This window comes from Peromyscus californicus, unplaced genomic scaffold, assembly GCF_007827085.1.
Source record: "Peromyscus californicus insignis strain IS unplaced genomic scaffold, ASM782708v3 Scaffold_7__1_contigs__length_154581171, whole genome shotgun sequence".
NCBI lineage: Eukaryota > Metazoa > Chordata > Mammalia > Rodentia > Cricetidae > Peromyscus > Peromyscus californicus.
Window position 1 is genome coordinate 93,664,806 of NW_026294595.1, and position 25,495 is coordinate 93,690,300.

The 25,495-nt window shown below is 43.2% G+C and overlaps 1 protein-coding gene across 3 annotated transcripts in view; it reads right to left on the bottom strand.

The window, feature by feature from the left end:
• Ino80 (INO80 complex ATPase subunit) overlaps positions 1-25,495 on the bottom strand; it is a 108,044-nt gene that overhangs the window by 4,330 nt on the left and 78,219 nt on the right. For 2 of the 3 annotated variants that reach the window (XM_052726716.1, XM_052726718.1), the window contains 7 exons: positions 22,386-22,480; positions 13,269-13,341; positions 5,961-6,119; positions 5,414-5,516; positions 4,477-4,565; positions 2,135-2,290; positions 1,705-1,864 (listed from right to left, as the gene is read on the bottom strand). In XM_052726716.1, coding sequence (XP_052582676.1) covers positions 1,705-1,864; positions 2,135-2,290; positions 4,477-4,565; positions 5,414-5,516; positions 5,961-6,119; positions 13,269-13,341; positions 22,386-22,480 — 835 coding nt within the window. The remainder of the gene's footprint in view (positions 1-1,704; positions 1,865-2,134; positions 2,291-4,476; positions 4,566-5,413; positions 5,517-5,960; positions 6,120-13,268; positions 13,342-22,385; positions 22,481-25,495) is intronic. The other variant, XM_052726717.1, reaches the window with a different exon arrangement.

A 25,495-nucleotide genomic window follows, 5' to 3' on the forward strand; every position in this document is an offset into this window, starting at 1 on the left:
GCCAGCCTGGTCTACAGAGTGAGATCCAGGGCAGGCAGGACTGTTACAAAGAGGAACTCTGTCTCGAAAAGAATAAAACAAAAAACAAACATCCCGCCCCAAAGGAAAAAAAAACAAGCACCAAATATCCCCTTGACAGGAAATGCTGGCTCTCAAGGTATTCTGTTTTGTTTGAGACAAGGTTTCCGAATGTTGCTCAGGCTGGCCACAAACTCCTGATCTCAAGTAATCCTCCAATCTCAGTCTCCTGAGCTTTGGAACTACAGGCACAGGATATGGTGCCTGGCTTGCTGAGTATCTGAGGACATCTGGGGCTCTTTAAACATAGCTATGTTCTTCAAACTGTCTTTCCTTCTAAGAAGTGGCTCCACCATGGTTATTTTATTATTTTATTTTTATTCTTGCCCCTTACTAAATGAACTCTAAGGACTTGCTGTGGGAAATTAAAAGTGTTTCTGCCTTGAACCTCTATTTCTTAAAAAAAAAAAAAAAAATATCTGGGTACTGAATCTAGCTAGGCCTTGGGCATGTTATATACATACTCTACCACTGAACCACATATCCAATCCTACTTCTAAGTTTGTTTTTGTTTTTGTTTTTGTTTTTTTTTTTGGTTTTTCGAGACAGGGTTTCTCTGTGTAGCTTTGCGCCTTTCCTGGATCTCACTCTGTAGACCAGGCTGGCCTCGAACTCACAAAGATCCGCCTGCCTCTGCCTCCCGAGTGCTGGGATTAAAGGCGTGCACCACCACCGCCCGGCTGTTTTTGTTTTTTTTAATTTAAATTTTGAGACAGGGTCTCGCTATGTAGCCAAGGCTGGCCTTGACTATCCTCACACCACTGTGCTCAGTCCTAGTTTCAGGCTTTAAAATTAAGGTTCCTCAAGAGAAAGTAATACCATTGGGCTTCATACAACCACAGAAGAAATGCCCCCGAAGCTAACTTGATTAAAAACTAGCAAAAACAGGGGCTGGGGAGCTGGCTCCCCTGGTAAAAATGCCTGCCACGCAAGCACGAAGACCTGAGTTTGGGTCTCCTGCACCTCTAAGAGTGTGGCAGCATGTGTGCTGGGGATGGGGAGGGCAGACACGGGATCCAACCCACGGCCTCCATACATACACACTCAGGAAAGACACCACCTTAGACACCACCTTTGCCTCTACATGCACCTAGGTACACTATCACACCCCACAGTTGAAAACACACACACACACACACACACACACACACACACACACACACACACACACACACAGTTAAGTAAAATCTTTTGCTCCCTTTTACTCTTGGAAGAAGGAATAAAATTCTGGTATCTGGGTTTGTGGGATGGCTAAAGACTGGATATCAGGTGTGACAGCTTGATTAGATCCCTGGATTTGGAGAAAACCAACTCTCATAACCTGTCCTTTGGCCTCCACATGTGTGTACACATACAATAAACAAAAATGTGCCTGATGTGGTGGTGCATGCCTTTAATGCCAGGATCTGGGTGGGAGTCAGGGCATGAGGATCTCTTATGAGTTTAAGGCCAGCCTGGTCTACACAGTGAGTGTCAGAGCTATGTGAGACACTCTGTCTTAAAAACAAACAAGTCATAAAAAGTCTCTTATCCTAAAAAGAATTGGACCTTGCCCACCACCAAATGAATGCTTCCTACGAAGTAGTGGAGCGGGCTGGAGCTGTATGAGACAGAAGCATCACTTACCATTCACAGTGTCCGAGACAGAGCCTGTTATGGAAGCAGGAGAATTAGTGGCTCGAGACTGAGGAGCTGAGGAGGCTGGGTCATCCACGATAACCAACATGTCACTGCTGCTCTCATCAGGGGGAATGGAGCCAGTGTGCAGCTCACTGCTGATTGAGATCTAGAAGCAGAAAGGTTGAGATCATACCCTCACTGGCTGCAGCCCTCATGCTCAAGTGAGAACACGCCTCAGGGGACATGCATGTATTCTTTCTCCGGCCTGCCTTCAGTGTTGATCCTGCCTTGGGTTCTGAGAGCCAGCCTGCCCTTATGCAACCCTTTCCCACAAGGCTGGAAGCAAACACTGCCCAGCAGTCCAGCATCATGTCCCCGCCATAAGGTCAGGATGCAGTCCCAGTAGTGTGATGAAGACATCCAGAAGGAACCTCACCTCACTGAAAGGGCTGGGCATGGCTGAATCGACACTTATGAAGGAGTCATCGCCATCAGCAGAGAGGTTGGAGTTGTCAGCAGAAGGAACAAATGGGATCACAAGGTTCATGCCCTCTTTTCTCCTTTTCCCATCCAATTCATCTTCCTTTTTCTTCTGGGAATACAAAGGTCAGAAAATACATAAAAAAAAAACAACATGAGCATTTCCCCAAAGAGAAAAGCGAGATTAGGAAATAAAAGGATGACAGGCAGAGTCTTGCTATACGGCTCCAGATAGCCTGGTACTTGTTACGTTTCCTGGTCTAGTCTCATCCTCCTGCCTCAGCCATCCAAGTGCTGGGATGACAAACACACACCACTGAAACTTGCTTAAGACAGGATCTTGCTCTCCAGCTCAGGCTGGCCTCAAATTCCCTCCATCTTCCTGCCTCTAACTTCTTGAAGGCATCACCATTCTGGCTCCATTCCTTTTTTGTGTGTATAGGTTATATGTGTACTGAGGACTGAACCAAAATCTCTCACGTTTGAGGCAAGTACTCCAGCACTGAGCCACATCTCAAGCCCTGAATCACCATAAAGGAAGTCAAAACTCAGAGGAGGAGAAAGGTATATGGTGTCTCTTCATATATACCGTCTACTGGGCTTGCTTATTTACTTACTTATTGTGTGTATGTGCATGTGCTGCATTCATGTGGAAGTCAGAGGACACCTTGCGGGAACTGGTTCTTCCCTTCTGCCGCATGGGTTCCTGAGATCAAACTCAGGTCATCAGGACCTTTTCTGGATTGTTGCAACAGTCATGTTGTCTACGTCTATTACAGGGTGAAGAGTGTACAACACCATGTAGTTATATTGTCATTGAGTACTTTCTATTCTGTATTTGGAGCATGGATGACATCTGATCTAAATGGTTACTCTACAATAGGCAAGGTAGCTCGGTGGGTACAGGTGATTGCCACTTAAGTCTGGGGATCCCAGTTCAAACCCCAGGATCCATATAAAGGCAGAAGGAGAGAACCAACTCCACAAAGATGTCCTTTGACCCTCCTATACCCACTGTGGCATGTGCACAGGAACACACACACACACACACACACACACACACACACAAAAGCATTGTTAATTTCTGTAGTGTCCTATGTGAGAAAGCCACCTCTTAGTAAGCCACACCCCCAGACCTTCATCTTTTTCTGAATGTTAAAGGTAATGGGTTAGCTATGAGAACAGAGTGAGGAAAAGAGCCTGCCTGGGAAGGGGCAGAGAAGGCAGCCCAGGCCAGGAGGAGCTCAGCTTTCATTTTTAGGACTTCCCAACTCTGTAAGAGAGGCAAGTACAAAGTGTCCCCAGGCTAAAACTGGCTCTTCATTAAAAGAGGCTATATAGACCAGCTCTAGGCTGCTAACCATCAAAGGCCTATGACCAAAGGGATCCTGCCCTAACCTTTTATTTTGAATAGTCTCAACTGTGTAGCCATGACTGGCTTGGAACTCAGAGACATACGCCTATCTCTGCTTCCCAAGTGCTGGGATTAAAGGTGGGGTGCCACCATGCTCGGCTAGTCTTTTTGAAAGACTCTATGAAAGAAGTCAAGCATGGTAGCACACACTTTTAATCCCAGCACTCCTGAGGCTGGGGCAGGAGGATTTTGTGAGTTCCAGGACAGCCAGGGCTATGTAGACAGACTCCGTCTCCAAAACCAACAAGTTCTATAAAAGCTAGTTATGTAGTAACATCACCTTGGCCGTCATCGTTATCACTGAGATAGGTCCCAGTCCAACTGTGACCAACACTAGAGTCTGTGAAAAGGAACATAGCTCTACATTTGATGTCTTTTACATCATCAAATGTCCGTCAGCACACAACTGTTTCAGATCACACAGACGGGGCTAGTGACACAGCTCAGCAGACAAAGCACTTGCTTGCCAATCTGGAGCACCTGACATTAACCCTCAGAGCCCCCACACAGATGGGGGTAGAAAACCAGCTTTCCCGAGTTCTTCTCTGATCTCCACATGCAGGCTGTGGTTTATCACGTATGCATAGATATGCGTGCACACAGTGATCCAAGGCCTTTTTTGTCCTTCTGACACTTAGTCCAAGCCCTGCCAGTCCCTATCCACCCCAGTCTGCAGATACCTTCTCCGCAGACTTCTTCCGCAGTCCCTATGCACCCCAGTCTGCAGATACCTTCTCCGCAGACTTCTCCCGCAGTCCCTAGCCACCCCAGTCTGCAGATACCTTCTCCGCAGACTTCTCCCGCAGTCCCTAGCCACCCCAGTCTGCAGATACCTTCTCCGCAGACTTCTCCCGCAGTCCCTAGCCACCCCAGTCTGCAGATACCTTCTCCGCGTACTTCTCCCGCTTGCGCTTCCGCTCTTTCACTCGGTTGGTCTCCTCCTGCTGCCGTTTCTCCTCCTGCCGTAGCCTCACTACCAAGAAAATATAAAAACACTCAAGAGTCTTTGAGAATCACAACTTCTACCCTCTGAAATGTAGGGCCACATCCTCTAGTGGTTCCTAAGGTATAATTTTGTGTTGTTTAATAAAAATACTGGTGGTGCTGCTGTATGCCTTTAATCCAGCACTTGGGAGGCAAAGATGGGAACCCTGAGGCAAGCAGATCTCTGGGAGTTCGAGGCCAGCCTGGCTGGCCTACAGAGCCAGTTCCAGGAAAGCCAGGGATACACAGAGAAACTGTCTCAAAAAAACAAAAAACAAAAAACTGGTGTTTTCCTAAGTCAAAAACAGTAATTATTGGTGTCTTAATAGCTTCTAAGTTCAAACCATGATTCCACTTAATTATTGTGGCTTTCCTTGTCTTTCCTACTTGAAAAGAGCTTATTTTGAGATGTGGGGCTGTGGAAGTGCTCACAGGAACTCACAGGATAAACCCAAAACTCAACATTCTCAAAATCTAGAAACTCTAGGTGAAAGGTCTTCATGGTTACAGCAACTTGCTATTGAAATTCTGTATAAAATATTTCTCTGGGCCAGTGGGAGGTTTTACCAGGTAAAGGCACTTGCTGCCAAATCTGACAACCTGAATTTGAACCTAGAACCCATATATAGTGGAAGTTGACCACAATATCCTGCAGGCTGTCTTCTACCACACATGTGCTGTGTCATTCGCGCGCATATGTGAGCACACTTTAGTACAGAAATATACACACACATACACGTAATTTAAAATGAAAATAAATTCTGGCCTTGGCATACACAGTGCTCATCTCATCTGGGAGTCTGGGAAGGACAGAAGGTTTGTTGCCAGAGTACTTACGCTTCTTTTCCAGCTCTTCATCGTCTAGAAGAAGGCTAACCACTTCTTTAGGTTTCAGGGTATCTGGTTTGAAGTTCCCACCAGAAATCACCATCCGCTGAATCTACACAAAAGGGGTTAACATGTCATTTCCAAGTACCCACTCCCACACCGCAAACATCCAGAATCATCCCTCTGAATCACTTCCATAGGAGGTTCTGGCTCTACTACTTCTTATTCACTTGGCTGGCTCCTCCACCGTATTTGTCCCAAAGAAAGGACAATTGGGGATTTTTTTTTTTTGTTCGGGACTATTAATAGTCAGTTAAAAATAACTCAAAACATACCATTATTCTGGCACATAGTCAAGTGGGCAAACTGAGGCAGACTCTGAAATGTTAGCCCCCACACAGGCCCCCTGTGGTGTCAGTGTGCACATGAGCATCCTATGTACAGGCTTTGTTGTTTCCCATGACTAAGGAAAGACAAGACTCTTCAACAGTCTCAATCCAGTCACTGGGGCTGGCTTCTATCCCCTGTTGCACAATCCCTCCCTCCCCTTGCTTACCTCACTCTTTTCCTTGGCTCTCTGCAGAATGCGTTCCTCGATCGTGCCCTTACAGATAAGCCGGTACACAGTGACCTGCTTTGTCTGCCCTAAGCGGTGGGCCCTATCCATGGCCTGTTGGTCTACAGTAGGGTTCCAGTCACTGTCGTAGAAAATCACCTGCACAGGCAAGAAGAGAATACAACAAAGACTGATGTACTCTGGGTGCAGGACAGGAATTTTCAGTGTATGGCTATTCATCTGTCTGTAAACACTGGTGCTAGCCAGGTCACATTTTGTTCCTATCATCTATGTAATGGTGAGAAAGTAAGTCCTTGGAAGACCAAGCTAACTGTTTGCTGCTCTTGGAAAAACAGGCATGCTCCTGGTCTATGTATAGTGTTCATTGAAAAGATGCAAGTATGCACTGGAGAGATGGCTCGGTGATTAAGAGAATGAGGATCCAGGTCTTATTCCTAGTACCCAACAGGAGGCTGATAAACCTCCTGTAACTCCAATTCTAGAGGATGTGACATCTCTAGTCTTCATGGGAGTACACACACACACCCACCCACCCACACACCCCTAAAAATAAATTAAAAGGGGGGTAAGATAAGAGGAGTGCTGGTGTGTGCCTGTAGTCCCTGATACTTGGGAAGTTCACGAGGAAGCACCACTTGAGTCTATGAGTTTAAGACCAGGTGTTTTTTTTTTTTGGGGGGGGGGCTGGAGAGATGGCTCAGCGGTTAAGAGCACTGCCTGTTCTTCCAGAGGTCCTGAGTTCAATTCCCAGCAACCACATGGTGGCTCACAACCATCTATAATGAGATCTGGTACCCTCTTCTGGCATGCAGGCATGCATGCAGATGGAACACTGTATACATAACAAATAAATAAATCTTAAACAACAACAACAACAAAGACCAGGTTGGACAAAGCAACAAGAGTCCCTTAAACAATTAACCCCCCCTCCCAATATAGTTAATATCTACATCTAGTACTTGGTATGCTAATATCATCAGTAGAGGACTCTTGAAATACAACCACCATTCTAAGTGCAGTAACTCGCTTACACCCCATAATCTCTGTGACTTGCGTACTAATAAGACCTCTACTTTAGCACTGGGCACACAGCTCAATGGTTGAGCACACACAGCATGTGCTTAGCATGGACACAGCCCTTGGTTTGATTTGCAACACTGAAAAAACAAACAAAAAAATCTTACTTTACAGATAAATTATAATTTATCTAAGATTATAGTCTAATGGAGGACTGGCAATAAAAGATGGGAAAATCTTAAGTACCAAAGACACACACAATTCTCCTAGCATTCCCCAGTTCTCATCAACATACTTCTTGTTCCACGAATGCTAAAATGAAATGTTTAAAGGGTTCCCCCAAAGCAGTACAATAATCAACCAATAAGATCAGGTGACTATCAGGTGACCCTAGATTTTTTTTTTTTTTAAAGTCAAGGTCTATTATGTAGCTCTAGCTGTCTTGGAACTTACTCCATAGACCAGACTGGCCTCAAACATACAGAGATCTACCCACCTCTGTCTCCCAAGTGCTTGGGTTAAAGGCGTGCACCACCACTGCCTGGCTCTGACTCTTACTCTTAATGCTCATGCCATTTCTCTCCTTCCTAAGGACCACAGGCTTACTATCCAATCATTCAGCCTTAGCAGTGCATATGGGAGGGCATCGTTTGTGTTTGAACCAACATTTGTCATGGTCAAGATGTCAGGACTACCTCACTTTCAAATTTTCTCCCCATGTTTGAACTTGCCCAGTGCCACTATACAGTATGAAGTCACCACCCTGGCACATGGATTCTGGATAATTCTGTGAAAGTGGGAATCCTTAGAACTGAATCCTCAGCAATAAAGTTCTCTTGTCAACCTGTTACTTCATCTGTAAACAATTGCTATCAGTATCAATCTTATGCCAAATTTCCACAAGGAGTAAATGTTCAGCTCTGATTCAAATGAACTGCATTCCAAGGCTCACCACTGACGGTGATGCGGAAGAACACAATGGGCCGAGCATAGCCAAGAGCAATGACCACAAGCAGCAGCGTCCCCAAGGACTCCTGTGCGCTACTTTAAGGGCTAAGTCATCTCTCCTGAAACTTTCTCTGTGTTGCCTTTCCTGGAGCACAATACTGTTTCTTTGGTTTGGGGTTCCATGAGACCCCCATCTCATGGAACCCAAGCTGACCTTGAATTTGCTTTGTAGCTAAGGATGACCTTTGTCATTTAAATTAACCCATTTCTATTAATCTATGAATTGCCACGTAGCTTGTGGCTTTACCTGTCCTCTAGCATGTCTTGCTTCCCAGGTGGCTGGCTGATGTCTCTCCTGACTCCACCCTCCTCCTTCCCATCATTCTCAGTTTGGCTTTCCCATTAACTTCCTGCCCAGCTACTGACCTGTCAGCTTTTTATTAACCAACGAGAGTAATACATATTCATAGTGTAGAAAAGGACTGTTCCACAGCAGACCTTGAATACTGATCCTTCAGCCTCTATTTCCAAGTGCTAAATATTATTCATAAGCAATTTATTTGTGTACTGAGTGTTGGATCTTCTGGGACTAAGGTTACAGATGGTTATGAGCTTCCATGTAGAACCAGGGTCCTCTAGAGGAACAGTACATGCTCTTAACCACTGAGCCATCTCTCCAGCTTCCTGCTTTTACTTTTTGATATAGGATGTTACTATGCAAACCAGGCTACCCTTGAGCTTACAGTGATCTTTTTGCCTCTGCCTCATGAGTGCTGGGATTATAGGTGTGCACTACGATGCCTGGCTATGGCATCAGCATTTTAATGCTTCTGGATGTATTACTTAAGCACGTCACTGGCTCTTTTGTATGATGTCATTTTTGTTTTGATATTTCATTTTATTCTTTCAGACACATCTTTCCGTGGAGTTCAGTGAACAGTCTTGTGGTCCCTGCGCCACTGTCTTCCAAGTACTGGGATAGAAGATGTATGTCACCACCCCTGTCTGGTCTTGCTCTTATATTAGGTATGATTCCTTAACTTTGGCATAGGTTAAGTCCTTGGGGGAAGAAAATACAAAATGCTGGCCAAAACAATATCTATAGACCTGATGCGGAAATATACAATGTCTGCCACTTGTAGAGGACACAAACTTTACCAGAATACTTACTGTAATTTTAAATTGAGCCTAAAATTTTTAGAAGAGCTACCTAACTATACATCCATCCACCTACCTTTCCACCCCTGCTTTCTGTCATTTATCATGGTATAGGGGATCAAACTGTTATATGCTAGCAGCTAGACAAATACTCCACTAGTCACCTATATCCTCAGTACCTTTATTTCTTTATTGAGATAGGGTCTTCCTATATAGCTTGGTAGGCCTGGAATTCACTATGTAGACAAGACTGGCTCTGAACTTAAAAAGATCCCTTGCCTCTGCCTCCAAAGTATACACTACCATATCTATCTTAGACAATCCATCTAAAATTTTCAGGAAGAGCAAAATAAGGAAATACAGACTTAAGGGAAAAAAAAAGACTTGGATGGGGCTGGAAAGATGGCTCAGCTGCAAATGCTCTTCCAGAGGACCTGGGTTCAATTCCCAGAGCCCACAGCAAACAATAGCTCACAACCTCTGTAACTCTAGTTCCAGGGCTTCTGACACCCTCTTCTGACCTCTTTGACACCAATGCAAGTGGCACACAGACATACACGCAGGTAAAACACCCATACACAAAATAAACTATTTCAACATTAGGATTATCCAACATGTGTACAAACGACACACACATGTGATGAAATCACAGCTAAAAAGAGTATCTTGAATGAAGCCTGGAGCAATGGTTCAGCATGACTTCACAGTAGACATGCCTACACCATGAATCATAAGACTGCCTTAACATCTGCATTTTTCCTTAGACATCTCAGTGACAATTAAACCCTGATTCAACTTGGGCTCTTCTGGGCTCATAAACAGAAGACTAAAGCCTAAGAAAATAACTTAAAAGATATATTTAGAAAAAAAAAAAAGATAATTTGGGAAGAGAACAGACTAAAACAGGATACTGTTTAGAAAAAGAAAAATCACAGGAAAAATAATAAAAACATATATAAATCAACAGGTTAAAGCAAGCACAAGAGTGAAAAGAATGGGACACAAAATAAGACAGATGAACGCTGGGACCACTGTGGCATGACCTGGTGGGTGTGTGTGTGGGGGGGAGACACGGGACAACCGAGTGCTCAACTGAGACACAGATGACAGCCACACTTCAGTCTCCAGAAACAAACAATTACAGGAGTCGAGCTGATTTAGCTAGGGATGATGAAAGTATGTCATGTAGAATGTGCAGCCCAGCTATGACTAAGGTGAAATCTATGAACAGTACCTTCATGAAGCTGTAAACACTAAGCCAGGCATGCCGGGAGGCATGGTAAGAGCTGGCATGGTGTTCCGAGATTGGACTATATAAGCCAAGGAATGAGGGAGTGAAATGGAAAACAGGGAAAACTCCACAGGAACAACCAGAGAATTTTGGCTAACAACTGGAAGTGGGACTGGCGCTTTCTCTTCCAAGAGAACACATGTTAGTCCAGTCCCTTGAGAGAGCTAAAAGCTAACTCCACTGGGCATAGGACATATCATGTTGCTATATATCCTCTCTCTACACGTAAGCATCTGAAACAAGTCAGAAAGTAAAATAATTCTGGGCAGTTTATTATAACAATGCCTCCCTAAACAGAGTCAAACATAAAGATATCCTTAGCAAAGAACAATGTGGTAAAAATCACCTGTCGTTCATCACTTCTAAAACCATGTTTTTACTAACCTAGTAGACTAGTCCCAGTGTTTACAAATACATGCTTACAATCACTTCCTCAGTCATTAAGACGTCAAGTTTTTCCCCACAAAGCACACCGTGTGCAAATAAATTAGAAACGAAACACCTGATGAGCAGCCCAGGAACTCATCCAACTTCCTTATGAAACCAGAAGAGATGCACTGGTTTCTTAAATAGTGTCAAATGTTCCACTAGTTTTGTTTTTTTTTCAGGTTGCTCTATTTATTTAAAAAGTTTATTATGTAGGTATATTCTTTACTTAATGTAATGACTACAAACTTGGTGCCAACTTAATAATTTAAAAAGTTTTTTCAAATGAGACACTTTGTGGTTAGAAGTCGTATGTGGACTTTTTGCTGCTTTGTGGTGGCAGATAAAATGAATATTACTGGTATCTTTTGTTCAAATTCTTGTACTCTTCGATCTCAGAGTCTTGCCAGGACCTATCCAGCCCTGCAGGACGTGCTTGTGTGGCCCACTACACTCCTCCTTCACTAACTCTGTTCTACTTTCTCTCTGTCGCTTGATCATGTCAACCAGGTTCTTAGTCTAAGGCCCGAGACTTACCTCCTCTGCCTGAAGTGTTTTCTTTCTGCCAGACTACTTCTTGGCTTGCTTTCTCACTCTCTTCAGGTCCTGACTTAAATGTCACCCATGAGAGAGGCTTTAACATCCCTTATGAACAGCAACCTGGGTCCTCTTACCACTTGCATGGTTGTATTTTCCATCACAGTATTTAAATTAGTTCTTCTGTTTATACTCTATCAACTACCACAACTAGCAATGTAATTACTAGGAGAAAAATAGAACTTCATTTCACTGAATGTTGAATTCTTAGTGCCTAAAACGGTGCCAGGCCCAGGTATTAGAAAAAGGGCTTCCTTTCTACTGATGAGGTAGGTCAAAGCCTAGCATGTACAATCATTACTTACAATATAACATGACTGAGCACAGGGAAGGAACTAGGAAGGGATGTGATATTGGACTAGGTATTTTGAAACACAAACAGAAGTTTACTAGGTGGAAAAGGTAGCTCAGAACATAATGATCTAGGCTCAGGTAACAAATTAACAGTAGTGTAATATGGTAATGGTGTACTCAAAAAATTACAAGTCAGTCATTTACTTCTGGGAGGGGAAGGGATCTGGCAATCAGGCTGGCAAGTGAAGAGGCTTGTAAACCATGGATAGGAGCTTTAAGTAGCATATTCTGTAAAGAAGGCTACAAACAAACTGTGCTTGAGTGTTGGCAGAGCCAAGAATGGATTTGGACCAAGAGGTATATGGCCAGGGACTGTGATGCACTCAAAAGATCAGCTAGGAAAAACTAATGAGTATGTAACTGTTGGTACTATATGACATCTTCAAAAAAGGCGAACTAAGAAAAACAAGGTCAAGAGCAAATCTTTGTCATGTAATAGGGCAGATGTGAGCAACCACATCAGAGTAACCACATGAACAACACACGTAACCATAGTCATCCTTCCAGGACATGGCAGGTTGGTGTACTCCATAGAGTTATGCCAACAGTCTTCAGGCCCGCATGCCCTGTCCCACTTGGTAGTAAATAAGGCAAGTTTGAATCTTACGGTCGATAATTAGCATTCCCATAGAATTTGATTTTCATTCTCTAAGGCACATGGTTTGAGGATGCCAAGTTACTAAAGAGAAAAAGTGGGCCTAACTTAGGAGTGGAGATGGAGACCGGGATCTAATTCCAGCTCTGGTAGGTACTATGAGCTTCCTCAGACCTCATCATCATCCTGTCCTCTTTTCTCCATGAGCTCATGAACCTGCACCTTCCTAATGTGTGTGGGGATATCGTTGCACAGATTCCATCCATCCACCCATCCACCCATCTACTCACCCACTCACCCACCCACCCACCCACCCACCCATCCATCCATCCATCCATCTATGTTTTTCGAGACAGGGTTTTTCTGTGTAGCCTTGGCTGTCCTGGAACTAACTCTGTAGACCAGGCTGGCCTCAAACTCACAGAGATCCACCTGCATTTGCCTCCCAAGTACTGAGATTAAAGGCATACTCCCCCACTACTTGGCTTAGTTTATTTTTTTTTAAAGGTCATTGCTATCCAAACAGCTCCTGAGGTTCAGAACACAAAAGCATTACCTTTCTCAGTAATGAAACCACATATTTTAGTCATAACTATCATTCTGATTTGTTTAGTTACAGCTCCTTAAACAAATCTAAGTGGATTGCTTGGCTGTCCGTCCCCTCCTCCACCCCCCCACCCCCCCACCCCCGTTTATTTTCACTGCTGTATCCCCCAACTGTCAGCAAAGTACTTGACACACAGTAAGCAAGTCATTAATCTTCTATTAATTAATGTGTAAAGAAATCATTCAAAGAGAATGGATAGGAAAAACCAAGAGGAAAGATAAAATGCTTGATGAATGAAATATTTATAGGAGAGCCCTGAAGAGCCAATGCATCATGCTCTCTCCCATCACTTACTGTATCTGCAGCCGTGAGATTGATACCCAGTCCTCCAGCTCGAGTGCTTAACAGAAACACAAAGATGTCATTCCTAAAGAAAAGAGGAAAGTACATGTTAGGAGGAAAAGGAATAATGCAATGTGGGAACAGAGAGGAATTTCTAAAAACAATCTAGGCCTAGAAGAGTGCTGGTGACTAGAGAACCTGACTGATGCTTTCCTGAGACACTGTGTATAGGTGTTCTGTCTTCAAAATCCACATGATGGAAGTCATCTTCCAATCTGCACATAAGCTTTTGCTGCCACACTATCTGACTGATAACCAATAAAAGTACAACCGTGAAGCAGATGTAACAGAAAAATGTTACTGTAGAAACAGACCTCTGGCTACACCACATTACACATACACTGGTTTGTCATCTTCCTTGTGGTGCTCCTGGGCACCGAACCTAGGAATCTGCACATGCTCAGCAATCACTCCACCTCTGAGCTACACTTGAGTCCAATAGCTTTCTCCCCTCTTTTGAGACACTTTCTTGTATTCTTGGCTAGCCTAGAACATGCTATATAGCTGAGGATGACCCTGGATTTTGGTCCTCTAGCTTCCATCATCCAAGTGCTCAGATTACAGGGCTGCACCATAAGCCTAGTATTTCCATGTGCATTCCCCCCCTCGAGACAAGGTTTTAACTATGCATTCATGGCTGGCCTGGCACTTGCTATGTAGACCAGGTTGGATCTGAATTCATAGAGACTCTCCTGCCTCTGCTTGAGTGCTGGGATTAAGGAAGGTACGTGCCACCATGCCCAGCCTGTTTTTGGTTGGTTTCTGTTTACCTATTTGGGTACAAACATGTGCCTGCATTTGGAGGTCAGAGTTTACATTGGGTGTCTTCTCTTTCTCATATTTTGTGAAAACAGGCTCTCAGTGAACCGGACGCCATGGACTGGTAGGCTAGCAGCAAGCAGCAAGCAGCAGGGACCCTCCAGTCCCGGGTTCCCAGCCTTGGGACTATTGGCAAGTGTTTTCGCACCAGGATCTAAACTCAGGTTCTCAGTAAGGAGAGCACTTTATTGACTGAACAATCTCCCAGCCTCCCAAGAGCCCTATTTTTAAATTTTTTGAGACAGTCTCTCTATGTAGCCCTAGAACTCTGTAGACTAGACTGTCCTCAAACTCACAGAGATCTGTCTGCCTCTGTCTCCTGAGTGCTGGGACTGACAACCCTCTTTAAAATTATTTATTATTATTAGGGGAGAGAGTGTGTGTGTATGACGTGTGCATGTGCCACATGCATGTGGGTGGAGGTCAGAGGGGGACTTTCAGAATTCAATTCTCTCATTCCACCCTAGGTTCCAGGGAACAGAACAAACTCAGGTGACCAGGCCTGCCTGGCAGGAGCTTTTTTAACCACCGAGCCATCTTAGTAGCCCCCAATTTTAACTAGTCAAAGTATTCCCAGATCATGTAGAGGCAAATAAATCAGAACAGAATTCTAATAGTTTGAAAGATTATTCTCTCTCTATGTGTGTGTATGAGAGAGGGAGGGGGGGGGGGAGGGAGAGAGGGAGGGGGAGAGAGAGAGAGAGAGAGAGAGAGAGAGAGAGAGAGAGAGCGCGAGCGAGCGCGCAAACAGGCTCACGTGTGCCACATCGAATGAGAGGAGGTCAGAGGACAGTTTCCAGAATTGGGATTCTGGCTGTTATGTTAGGCTTGGCGAACAAATGCTGTTATCCACTGGTGCTTAAAGCACCCACTTTAAGATGACACAACTCAGAAAAATAAACACACATCAGGAATTCAGATCTGGTCATGACTTCTGTGCACTAAGCTGACTTAGGACTAATCCAGGGAAGACATTTAGGATGGATGCACTTTTAGATAAGGCCAACTAACTCCTCACATAGAAACAAGTAGATACAATATTGATTCCTGTTACATTCTAAGTCCTTTAAAAGAAAGAATTACAAAGCAGCAGATGCTACTTATTAGGCAACAAATTATTTGCCAAATAAAAAAGGTCCAAGCCAGATCACAAGGGCTTTTCACTGAAAGATTTATTTTATAAACAAACAGGTGTTTGACAGCAGCCTAGTTCCTGCAGATAACCTAAGCGTAGCCCAAGATAACCTTTCATGTTCATATTTCACACCTCAGGTTATTTTCCAGAACAACCCTAACAATCTATTGAAAAGATTATACTAGTGAAAACACGAGGGTCCTCTAAATCAAGTGGTAAATTTCTCTGTATGCAGTGAGAACCACAACTGGAAACTCAGGTCACAAGCTTTTCTTCGAACTGCAGCCAATATCCTCATCTTTTCTTTAAAAGACTTTTTAAAAATTTATGTATGTATATGGGTGTTTTGTCTGCATTTATGTCTACACACCAGAAGCGGATATCTGATCCCATGGAACTAAAGTTATAAATGGTTGTGAGTTGCCAAGTGGGTGCTGGGAATTGAACCCAGGACCTCTGGAAGAGCAGCTAATGCTCTTAACTGCTGAGCCACCTCTCCAGCCTCAGTACCCATCTTTGGTTATGAAGTCAGTCTGACACATCTGGACTGACTAAGAAAAATAAATGAGTTAAGAAACAGAGCAGCTAGAGAGTACTCTAGTACACTGATAAAGAGGAAGTCTAACTGCGAAGTTCTAGATACAAAGGTACTAAATCACAAAGTAAAAGGAGTTAATCCATAGGTTTCAGTAAAAGAATGTGGGGGTGCACACTTGAAACAGAAGGATCTCTATGAGTTTGATGCCAGCCTGGTCTACACACCAAGTTTCAGGCCAGCCAGGGCTACATAGTGAGACAGTCTCCACCACCATCCCGGTACCCCAAGACCCCTAAAAAAGAAAAGAAAAAACAAAAAACAAAAAAAACCCCAAACCAGCCGCTGACATCAGAGAGCTCCCACTCATTTGGGCTATTCTTCCTTGGTAAGGTCATTTGACTTCTGAAACTGCTTCCTAGACTCCAAAACTCAGGTCTAGTTAACTACAAACCTAGTCCGCGTGACTGACTGACGGCACAGTCACAGACATGCCTGTCAGAGAAGGAAGTGTCGTCAAATAAGCACCTGGTTAACCTCTAACCCAGCTAGGCCCACTATCTGCATTCAGGAGACACAACTTTCCGAGAGGCACACATGGACATCAAAGCCTGTCCAGGCCCCTAGTATGTCAAGATGCAAAAGCTCCACACTACCAGAAAAGTTTTACCAGTTTATCCTTATATTTTACTTTTTACCTTTCCCCTTTTTCCTCAAAACAGTGTCTTGGTATATTTATTAAGAAGGAATATGTGGCGGGAGGAGGGGGGACAGGAGAATCTGTGGATGGTATGAAAAATGAACAGAAAATCTCTTAATAAATAAATAAATAAAATATTTTTAAAAAGGGGAAGAAATATGCATGCCAGGTGGTGGCAGCGCATGCCTTTAATTACAGTACAAAGTAGGCAGAGGCAGGTGGATTTCTGTGAGTTACAGGAGACCCAGGGCTATTACACAGAAAAACCCTGTTTTGAAAAACCAAAAAAAAAAAAAAAAAAAAAAAAAAGAATATACTTGCTGGGCAGTAGTGGTGGTACATGCCTTTTTAATCCCAGCACTCAGGAGGCAGGGGCAGGTGGATCTCTATGAATTTGAGGCCAGCCTCGTCTACAGAGTGACTTTCCAGGACAGCCAGGGTGACAGAGTGAAACCCTGTCTTGAAAAAAACAAAAGAAGGGGACTGGAGAGATGTCTCAGCGGTTAAGAACACTGACTGCTATGGAAATAGGTCATGAGTTCAATTCCCAGCACCCACATGGCAGCTAACAACTGTCTGTAACTATAAGATCTGACACCCTCACACAGACATGCATACAGGCAGAACACCAATGCACGTAAAATAAAAATAAATAAATATTAAAAAAAGAAAAAAGAGTGCACTTGCCAGTTGTGGTGGCACACGCCTTTTAATCCCAGCACTTGGGAGGCAGAGGCAGGTAGATTTCTGTGAGTTTGAGGCCAGCCTGGGCTACAGAGTGAGTTCCAGGACAGCCAGGGCTACATAAAGAAATCTTGTTTCAAAAAAAAAAAAAAAGAAGAAGAAGAAGAGGAGGAGGAGGAGGAAGAAGAGGAGGAGGAGGAGGAGGAATTACACTTCTAAGAGATGTGGTTCAGAGATGAAGAGATGGAAGGAACATTAGAAGCTTGACAGAACATTTACCTTGTTTGATGTAGGTTCTTACTATGTAGCCCAGGCTGCCCTTGAACTCACAGTAATATTTTTGCCTCAGAGTGCTGGGATTAAAGGTGTGGCCACCATACCAGGCTTTCTGTTTTCCTTTTTAATCTTTGAATTCATCATCCATTGTGATATTTCAGAAGTTTATTTAAATCGTAACATCAATTTTATGATGAAAACACAAAGCCCACAACAACAAAACTGCAGTGCACCCACCAGTCCACGAGCACATTTTCCCATGGAGGCAGGCCAATGTCCACGGGAACTTGCATGCTCACAGGTCCATGGAAGAACAATAGTAATGTTCACATAAAAACTGACTGAGGATTTAGGGCCCAACTAGTGTCTAAAGACTGCACTATTATCTCACTTGAGCACTGAGACGACTCTGGCTCCATATAACTTCCTCTCCTGTTCTAATACCTGTGTGATACCCACTTTCAGTGGGTAATTCCTGAAGAAGCCTAGCATATGAACACTGGGTAGACTTCCGTGATGTGACCAGGCATGTGACGGCTGGGGAGACTACGAAAGAGCAGCAGAGAGATTACACACTGCTCAGAGTCATCTGGAGGGCTGAAGAAATCAGACCAGATGCGGTCAACACTCAGAAACAAACTCACTCTCTCTCTCTCTCTCTCTCTCTCTCTCTCTCTCTCTCTCTCTCTCTCTCTCTCTCTCTCTCTCTCTAAGTAAAATAAACATAAAAACTTCGAACTACAATTGTAGAAAATTTTTTTCTTGACCATGTCATGCTATGGAGCCCCGGCTGGCCTCAGACTTGCCATGGACTACCTCTGCCCTAGAATGCCAGAATTGTAAGTGATCACCACCAGTGCCAGGGTGAAAATGCTTCTTTTAGATATTAATTTTGTGCTGAAAAGACGGCTTCTGGTGAGACACATTAAATATAGCTCAAATCTGCTATAATCAATGTAATTTCATCACAGAAAATAAGGATTAGACAAATCTTGAGTTGTAATTATCAAAGGAGTTATGTTTCCAGTCTGGACTATATTGTCAGATTACTATAATGAACATATCTACAGCTGCTGAGAAGTTCTGTTTTACTTACTATATTTAGAGATGATAATACAAGTTAATGTTTTAAGAGTTCTGATTAGACAAGATGAACTCTTAGAAGGCAACAGTGTAGTCTGACTGCCCTCTAGGGGCTGCAGAGAAGTCACACTCAGGGTTTGCTGAATGGCCAGCTCCTTGCCGGGTGGAGTAGGCTATAGTGTCTATAAGGAGTCTATGAAACCCCGCATTACACAGGCATACTGTATCTCAATCTCACTCTTTTTGTACATTCCACTAAGTCCCCTTTGCACCAAAATGCCTGAGCAGTGCTAGGCATGAATGAATGGGAGCTAAGCTTCTTGAATGACTGAAAAAGCAGCAGAATGTAAGCGTCACACTGCAGCCTCACAATGCTCTCCCTCTGAAGAAAACAAACAACAGAACCCATGCTACAGTCATTTCCCTCCAAGTTTTCCGAAGGGTTACTATAACTGGTCACTTATCTAGAGTGGAGGAAGAGGAGGGGGGATTCATCTGGTAAGGCCAAGGGGTAGGAGAAAGGGAAGTAAAGGCCAACTCATCACAGAGCAAAGACCTTGTGAATGGCTCCTAGGATCACATACTGGTCACATGTTCTGAACGCTGCCAGGACATCCTGGCCAAACAGTCTTTAGTCTCAGCCAGACTTTTTCCTGGAAGGATCCCTCATAAATAAGTCTTGTATGAAGGGAATGTAAATGGCTTTTTATAGGAGTTCTTGTTTACTCTGGCTGACCTTTGAGCCACAGGGCTTTTGATTTGAAACTGCAATTTTTTTTCTTTTGATGTCTTTTCACTAATAATAATGAAAATATTTGGCAAAGCATGCCTTTTGTTTTGAAAAACACCTGTCTTTTTCTCTATTTTAAGATGCAACTCAGACTTATAAGCTGAGAACATCTTATGTGGGAAACTTGATGGTGTACTATGTGTATGTCTGCTGCCCTTAGAGGCCAGAAGAGAGCACTGGACGTCCTGGAACTGGAGTTGAGGGTAGTTGTGAGCCACCACATGAGTGCTAGAAAGCACACCTGGATCCTCTGCAAGAACAACAAGTGCTCTTAACAAGCCGAGCCATCGCCAGTCCCTACAGGAAAGTCTTCAAAGCTACTGCACTACCGAACCTGCTCAATGAACTCCTCTTACTAAATTAATTAGGAGATTAGCTCAGTCTGATCCTTCATGCCTAAAATTTCAGCACTCAGAAGGCTGATGCAGGAGGATTACTGTGAGTTATGGGCCAGCCTGGGCTGCATATCATGACCCTAAAACAAACAAACAACAACAAAATAGAACAAAACAGACACACACACACACACACACACACACACACACACACACACACACACACACACACAAAAACCCCTAACACTGAAAGAAACGGCTCAATGTGTAAGTGCCTGCAGAGTTAGCACGAGGAGAAGAACCCAAGTTGGAATTCCCCACCATCCACACAAAGAGCAGGGTACTCCCAGAACCAGTACTGGTGGACAGAGACAGGCAGAGCCCGGGGCTTGCTGGCCAGCTAGCGAGAACCAAGAACAAGTTCCTGGCTCAATGAGAGACCCTATCATAAAAACAGTGACATAAAAAAGAGTGACAGAGGAAGACACCTGACAGTGACTTATGGCCTCCAAGTACATATTCTCTCTCTCCCCTTCCTTTCCCTCCCTCCCCATTCCTGGAATGGGGTCAGCTAGAACAGCTGTAAACTCAGTCATCAGAGGTCAACATGTTACAAATCTCAGGCCAATTTAGGCTACAGTGAGAGACCCTGCCTCAAACGAAACAGAAGAATCAGCCATTCAAAGACATGGCTATATGAAACCTGTCTCAAGGAAGCAAACAAATAAGTAGAACAATAAATAAATACAACTAAAATAAAAGAAATTAGTTAACACAAATAGCTACGTGCTTAACTTTCTTCCCAAGAATTAAAAAGATAAATACTAATTGGACATGAATTAAAGTCTAGAAAGTCAGAACCATTCTTATTCACACTGTAAGGTCTAAATTATTTCTCTTAAAATTTTTTCCGATTTTTAAAAATGTGGTTAGCCTTAAGCTGGATGGATGTGGTGGTGCACACTTTTAATCCAGCACTCAGGAGGCAGAAGCAGGCAGATCTCTATGAGTTTTCGGCCATCCTAGTCTACATAGTGAGTTCCAGGACACCAGGGCTGTTATACAGAGAAACCTTGTCTTGAAAAACAAAAACAAAAATAAACAAAAAAATGTGGTTAGCATGTAAGTCTGTGTACCAAGTACATGCAGTGTCCCAAGAGGTCAGAAGAGGGTGTCAGATTCTTTGGGACTGGAGTTACAGGCTGCAGTGAGCCACCATTTGGGGGATGGGAATTGAACCCAGGTCCCCTGGAAGAGCAGCCAGTGCTCTGAAGCACTGTGCCCCGTCTTTAGCCCCTCTACCACCTTTCTCAATTCTCCGAATGTGAGGAAGAGCGCGCTATGAATGGGGTTTAACAGACCTATCTGCAGAAGAACATGGCTTGCTCTTTGAGGAGAGCAGTCACCAGACTGACTGCTCAGCACAACGAGAGGCAGCACCCACCCAGTGCAGTCATGGCTCTTGTAAACCCCCCAAATTTAACATGCTGTAGTTGAAATTTCATTAGCAGCTGGGAGAGGTACTGTGACTGAGAGCTAGGAATAGGACTGATTGAACTCCACTGTAACTTGTCACATTGTTCTGTATCTGTAACACCAGAAAGCTCATAGGAAATGAAATCAACTCTAAGCAAACTCTTGAGAGATAGCTACTTTAGCTACTTGTCTTGCACATGCTAAGTGAGCCCTCTATCACTGAGCTATGTCTTTAGACTAACATGTAGCTTTGTAAACACTTTCTTCATAGACATTGACATTCTCTTCTTTTGTGTGTGTGTGTGTGGAGGGGGTCCTCATTCATATTCAGAAATCCTTTTATTGCTGTAAGTAGCAATGCCTGTAGTTCCAGAACTCCTGAGGTGGAGGCAGGGGAGATCAAGAGATAAATCCAGCACAAACTATCTATGACTGTATCTCTATCTTCATCTTTTTTTTTTTTTTTCCTTCCAGACAAGGTTTCTCTGTGTAACATTCCTGGCTGTCCTGGAACTCGCTTTGTAGACTAGGCTGTCCCTGAACTCAGAGATCCGCCTGCCTCCTGAGTACTGGGATTAAAACCGTGTGCTACCACACCTGGCTCCTATCTTCATCTTAAAAAAGAAAAGGAAATACTTTACTTTCCAAAATAGTAGGCACTGATGTTGTAAGAAAAAAATGGCTGTGAGTGGTAACTCATGTCTGTAATCCTAGCATTCAGGAAGAGGCAAAGGACCACTGCAAACTCCAGGCCAGCCTGTCTACAGAGCCAGTTCTAGGACAGTCAAGGCTACCCAGTCCTATCACTACATTTCATACTAATGTTCACACTCTCGTTCTTTGGTCTCAACCACTCTAAGCAGCCTTAGCAATGTTGGGCATAGTAGGTACTAGCTGATGTGGTGGTGGTGCACGCCTGCCTGGAGCCGGAGGTGGAGACAGAGGATACCTAGACCTCACTATCTAGCTCCTCGTGTCCAATCAGTAACCTCTAGGTTCAGTGAGTCATGGAGAGCAAACTGGTGAGGAAGACATGTAATGTCGACCTCTGACAAACACATAGGGACACACATATCAATACACACACACACACACACACACACACACACACACGAATTAGGTATGCTATGGTGACTGCTTAATAATTTAAGATGCACTGGCTTAAAACAAACAAACTCATCACTGAAAGCACTAGAGGAAAATCAAAAGAATTTTTGTAATGCTCATTAATGTTACCTGGTCTGGAAATCAGCAACCATGTCCCGTCTCTCTGAGATCTTGGATGAACCATCCAGCCTCATGTAGGTATGCTTCCTGTAAACCATATATTCCTGTCAAGGAGGATAAAAACACAGTAAGTCTGACGCCAATCACTGCGTTCTAATTCACAAGCTTTTGCCCACCTTCTCCATACCAGGCTCAAGCCACTATACACAGAACAGGGAGGGATGATTAATTATCAAAGGGCAGCAAGTGAGTTTATTGCTCCTGTATGAAATTCAAAAACCAACCTGTAATCTCAACCTCAATTTGGAAACTAATTCAATACAGATTTCTGTAGGCTTTATAAAAACAACCTCCCCCAAATAAAAACTAAACCTCCAAACTAAAATGGCTTTTCAGTCACTGAGCATAGATTTTTCATAGCTATGAACAACGACCAGTTTCCTTTTAGTAATTAACATTTATACCCGTGTCCCTCGGCCCCACCCTTGGCAAATCCCTTCGGATTAAAGTTCTTGAATTTACAGTCTCAGTATCAGAGTGAAACAGATGACAAAGTAATTTTCCTAAGCTGAGTATGTTCGTCTGATCACCGAATCACAATTTTAAGATGCAGAAAAGACTTTAAGAGATCCAGCTGGAAAAGTGTTTCCCTTGTCTCAAAAGTTGCGGTTCTTTAGAGAAGAAGATCAAACTCATGCTTATTTTCCCTCCTGTTAACCAAGATGACCCTACAAACAGTTCACTGTAGAAAAGCTCATGTCCAAATCTCAACAGGGTAGCCTATGTATAAACAGACAGACATGTGGCCAGGTGAGGTGGTATAGGCTTGTGTTCCCAGCTCTTAGGAGGTGGAGGCAAAAGGATCAGGAGATGTAAGAACCACCTCAGCTGCAAAGCAAATTCAAGGCCGGCCTGGGCAACATGAGACCCGAAGCAGGCAGGCAGGCAGGCAGGCAGGCAGAGACACAGACACCACAGACACAGACAGACACACACACACACACTCAGCAAACGTTAACAGTAGTCCTTCAATCTGTGGTTTCACTTTCCTTGCTTCAGTCTACCTACAGTAAAGCTGCAGTTTGAAAATAGGAAATAGAAAATAAGAAACAAGTAATTAATAAGTTGTTTTTGTTTTTTCTTTTGAGACAGGGTTTCTCTGTGTAACAGCCCTGGCTGTCCTGGAACTTAGTCTGCAGACCAGGTTGGCCTTGAACTCATAGAGATCCACTTGCCTCTGCCACCCAAGTGCTGGGATTAAAGGCGTGTGTTGCCAGGTTTTGTCTTTGAGATCAGGTCTACTATGTAGCCCTGAACTCTTTGTAGACCAGGCTGCCCCTTAACTTAAAGAGATCTGCCTGCCTCTGTCTCTGAGTGCTAGGATTAAAGGCTTACAGTGTATCAGGCCAATTAGTAATTTTTAAAATAACTTTGATATAGTGTATTACATTTTATTTTATTATTAGCTACCAGTAAATTGTTACTTGATAAACTATCTTAGGTATATACAGAAAAAAAAGTGTATATGTCTTAGGTTCTGGGGAGTCTTAGAATAAATAAATGTATCTATTAAGAACCACAACTAAGTTCAACTATATATAGGGTCTAACATAACTTTTCCCTACTGAAAAAGACTAATCAGCCAGGCCTTGTGAAACAGCTCTGTAATCCCAGCTACTTGGAAGGCTAAAGCAGGAGGGTAAGTTCAAGACCAGTCTGGACAGTTCAATGAGACTGTTTTATAATACAAAACTGAAAGAGAACCAGAGCTATAGTTAAGTAACTATATCAATCTCTAGTACTACAAAAACAACCAACCCAAACCAAAAAGCCAGTAAATTCTACATATTGGAGACATTTACACTGGTTTCCTGTGGCAGTAAGGACTTTCCCCATGATGTAACTTTCTCTGAAGTAGATCACATATTAGGACACAAAGTGAGCCTCAACAAACAAAGGAAAACTGAAATCTTTTTTTTTTTTTTTTTGGTACAGTATGTGATTACAATGGAGGAAGACTACAAGTCGATAGCAAACACAATCCTAGTGACTGTATAAACTCAAGGAGATTAAACATGAACTAGCCAAGAATGACTAAGGTCTTTGAAGAAACCAAGATAAAAATAATGGAGCTGGAGAGATGGCTCAGCGGTCAAGAACACTTACTGTTCTTGCAGAGGAGTTTGGTTCCCAGCTCCCATATGGAGAGCCTCACAACAAGGGCCTCTAATTCCTGTTCTAAGGGGTCTGACACTTTCTTCTGGCAACTGGGCAACTTCACTCAGTGCACACATCCCTTATCCTCATACATAAAAATGAAAATATTTAAAAGCCAATCTGAAAATTAAGAAGCCAGTTATTTCCTTTAACAAAGGAAATGAAAAGTTCTTAGAATCAAATGGAAATGAAGGACATATCAATACCCAGACTTAATACAAACAGTCCTAAGAGGAAAGTTTATAGTTTTAGTGCCTACATTAAGAAATCAGAGATCTCTGAGAGAGATAACTTCACGATGCATTTTAGGGCCCTGGAAAAAGAAGAGCAAGCCAAACCCCAAATTAGTAGACAGAAAGAAGTCATTAAGGCCAGGGAAGAAATTAATGAAATGGAAAAAAAAATTACAAAGAATCAGTGCAACAAACAGTTGGTTCTTTGAAAAGATACAACTGACAAACCCTCTGCTAAACTAACTAAAAGAAAAAAGCCCAGCTGTGGTGGCCCACGCCTTTAATGCCAGTACTCCGGAGGCAGAGGCAGGCGGAAATCTGAATTCAAGGCCAGCCTGGTCTACAGAGTTAGTTCCAGGGCAGCCAGGACTACACAGAGAAACCCTGTCTCTAAACCCAAAAACAACACAAAACAAAACCTTCTATAATAAGCAATGAGACTGAAGCAGTAATTAAGTATTTCTGGTCCAGATGGATTTACTGGTGAATTTTACCAAACCTCCAAAGAACTAAAACTAATGCTTCTCAAACTATTTCATAAAACAGGAAAGAGACACTACAAAACTTTTTTATGAAGCTAATATTACCCTGATACCTAAAGCAGACAGATACAACAATGAAAAATTATAGATCAATTTTCTTGAACTTAGATTTAAAAATTCTCAACAA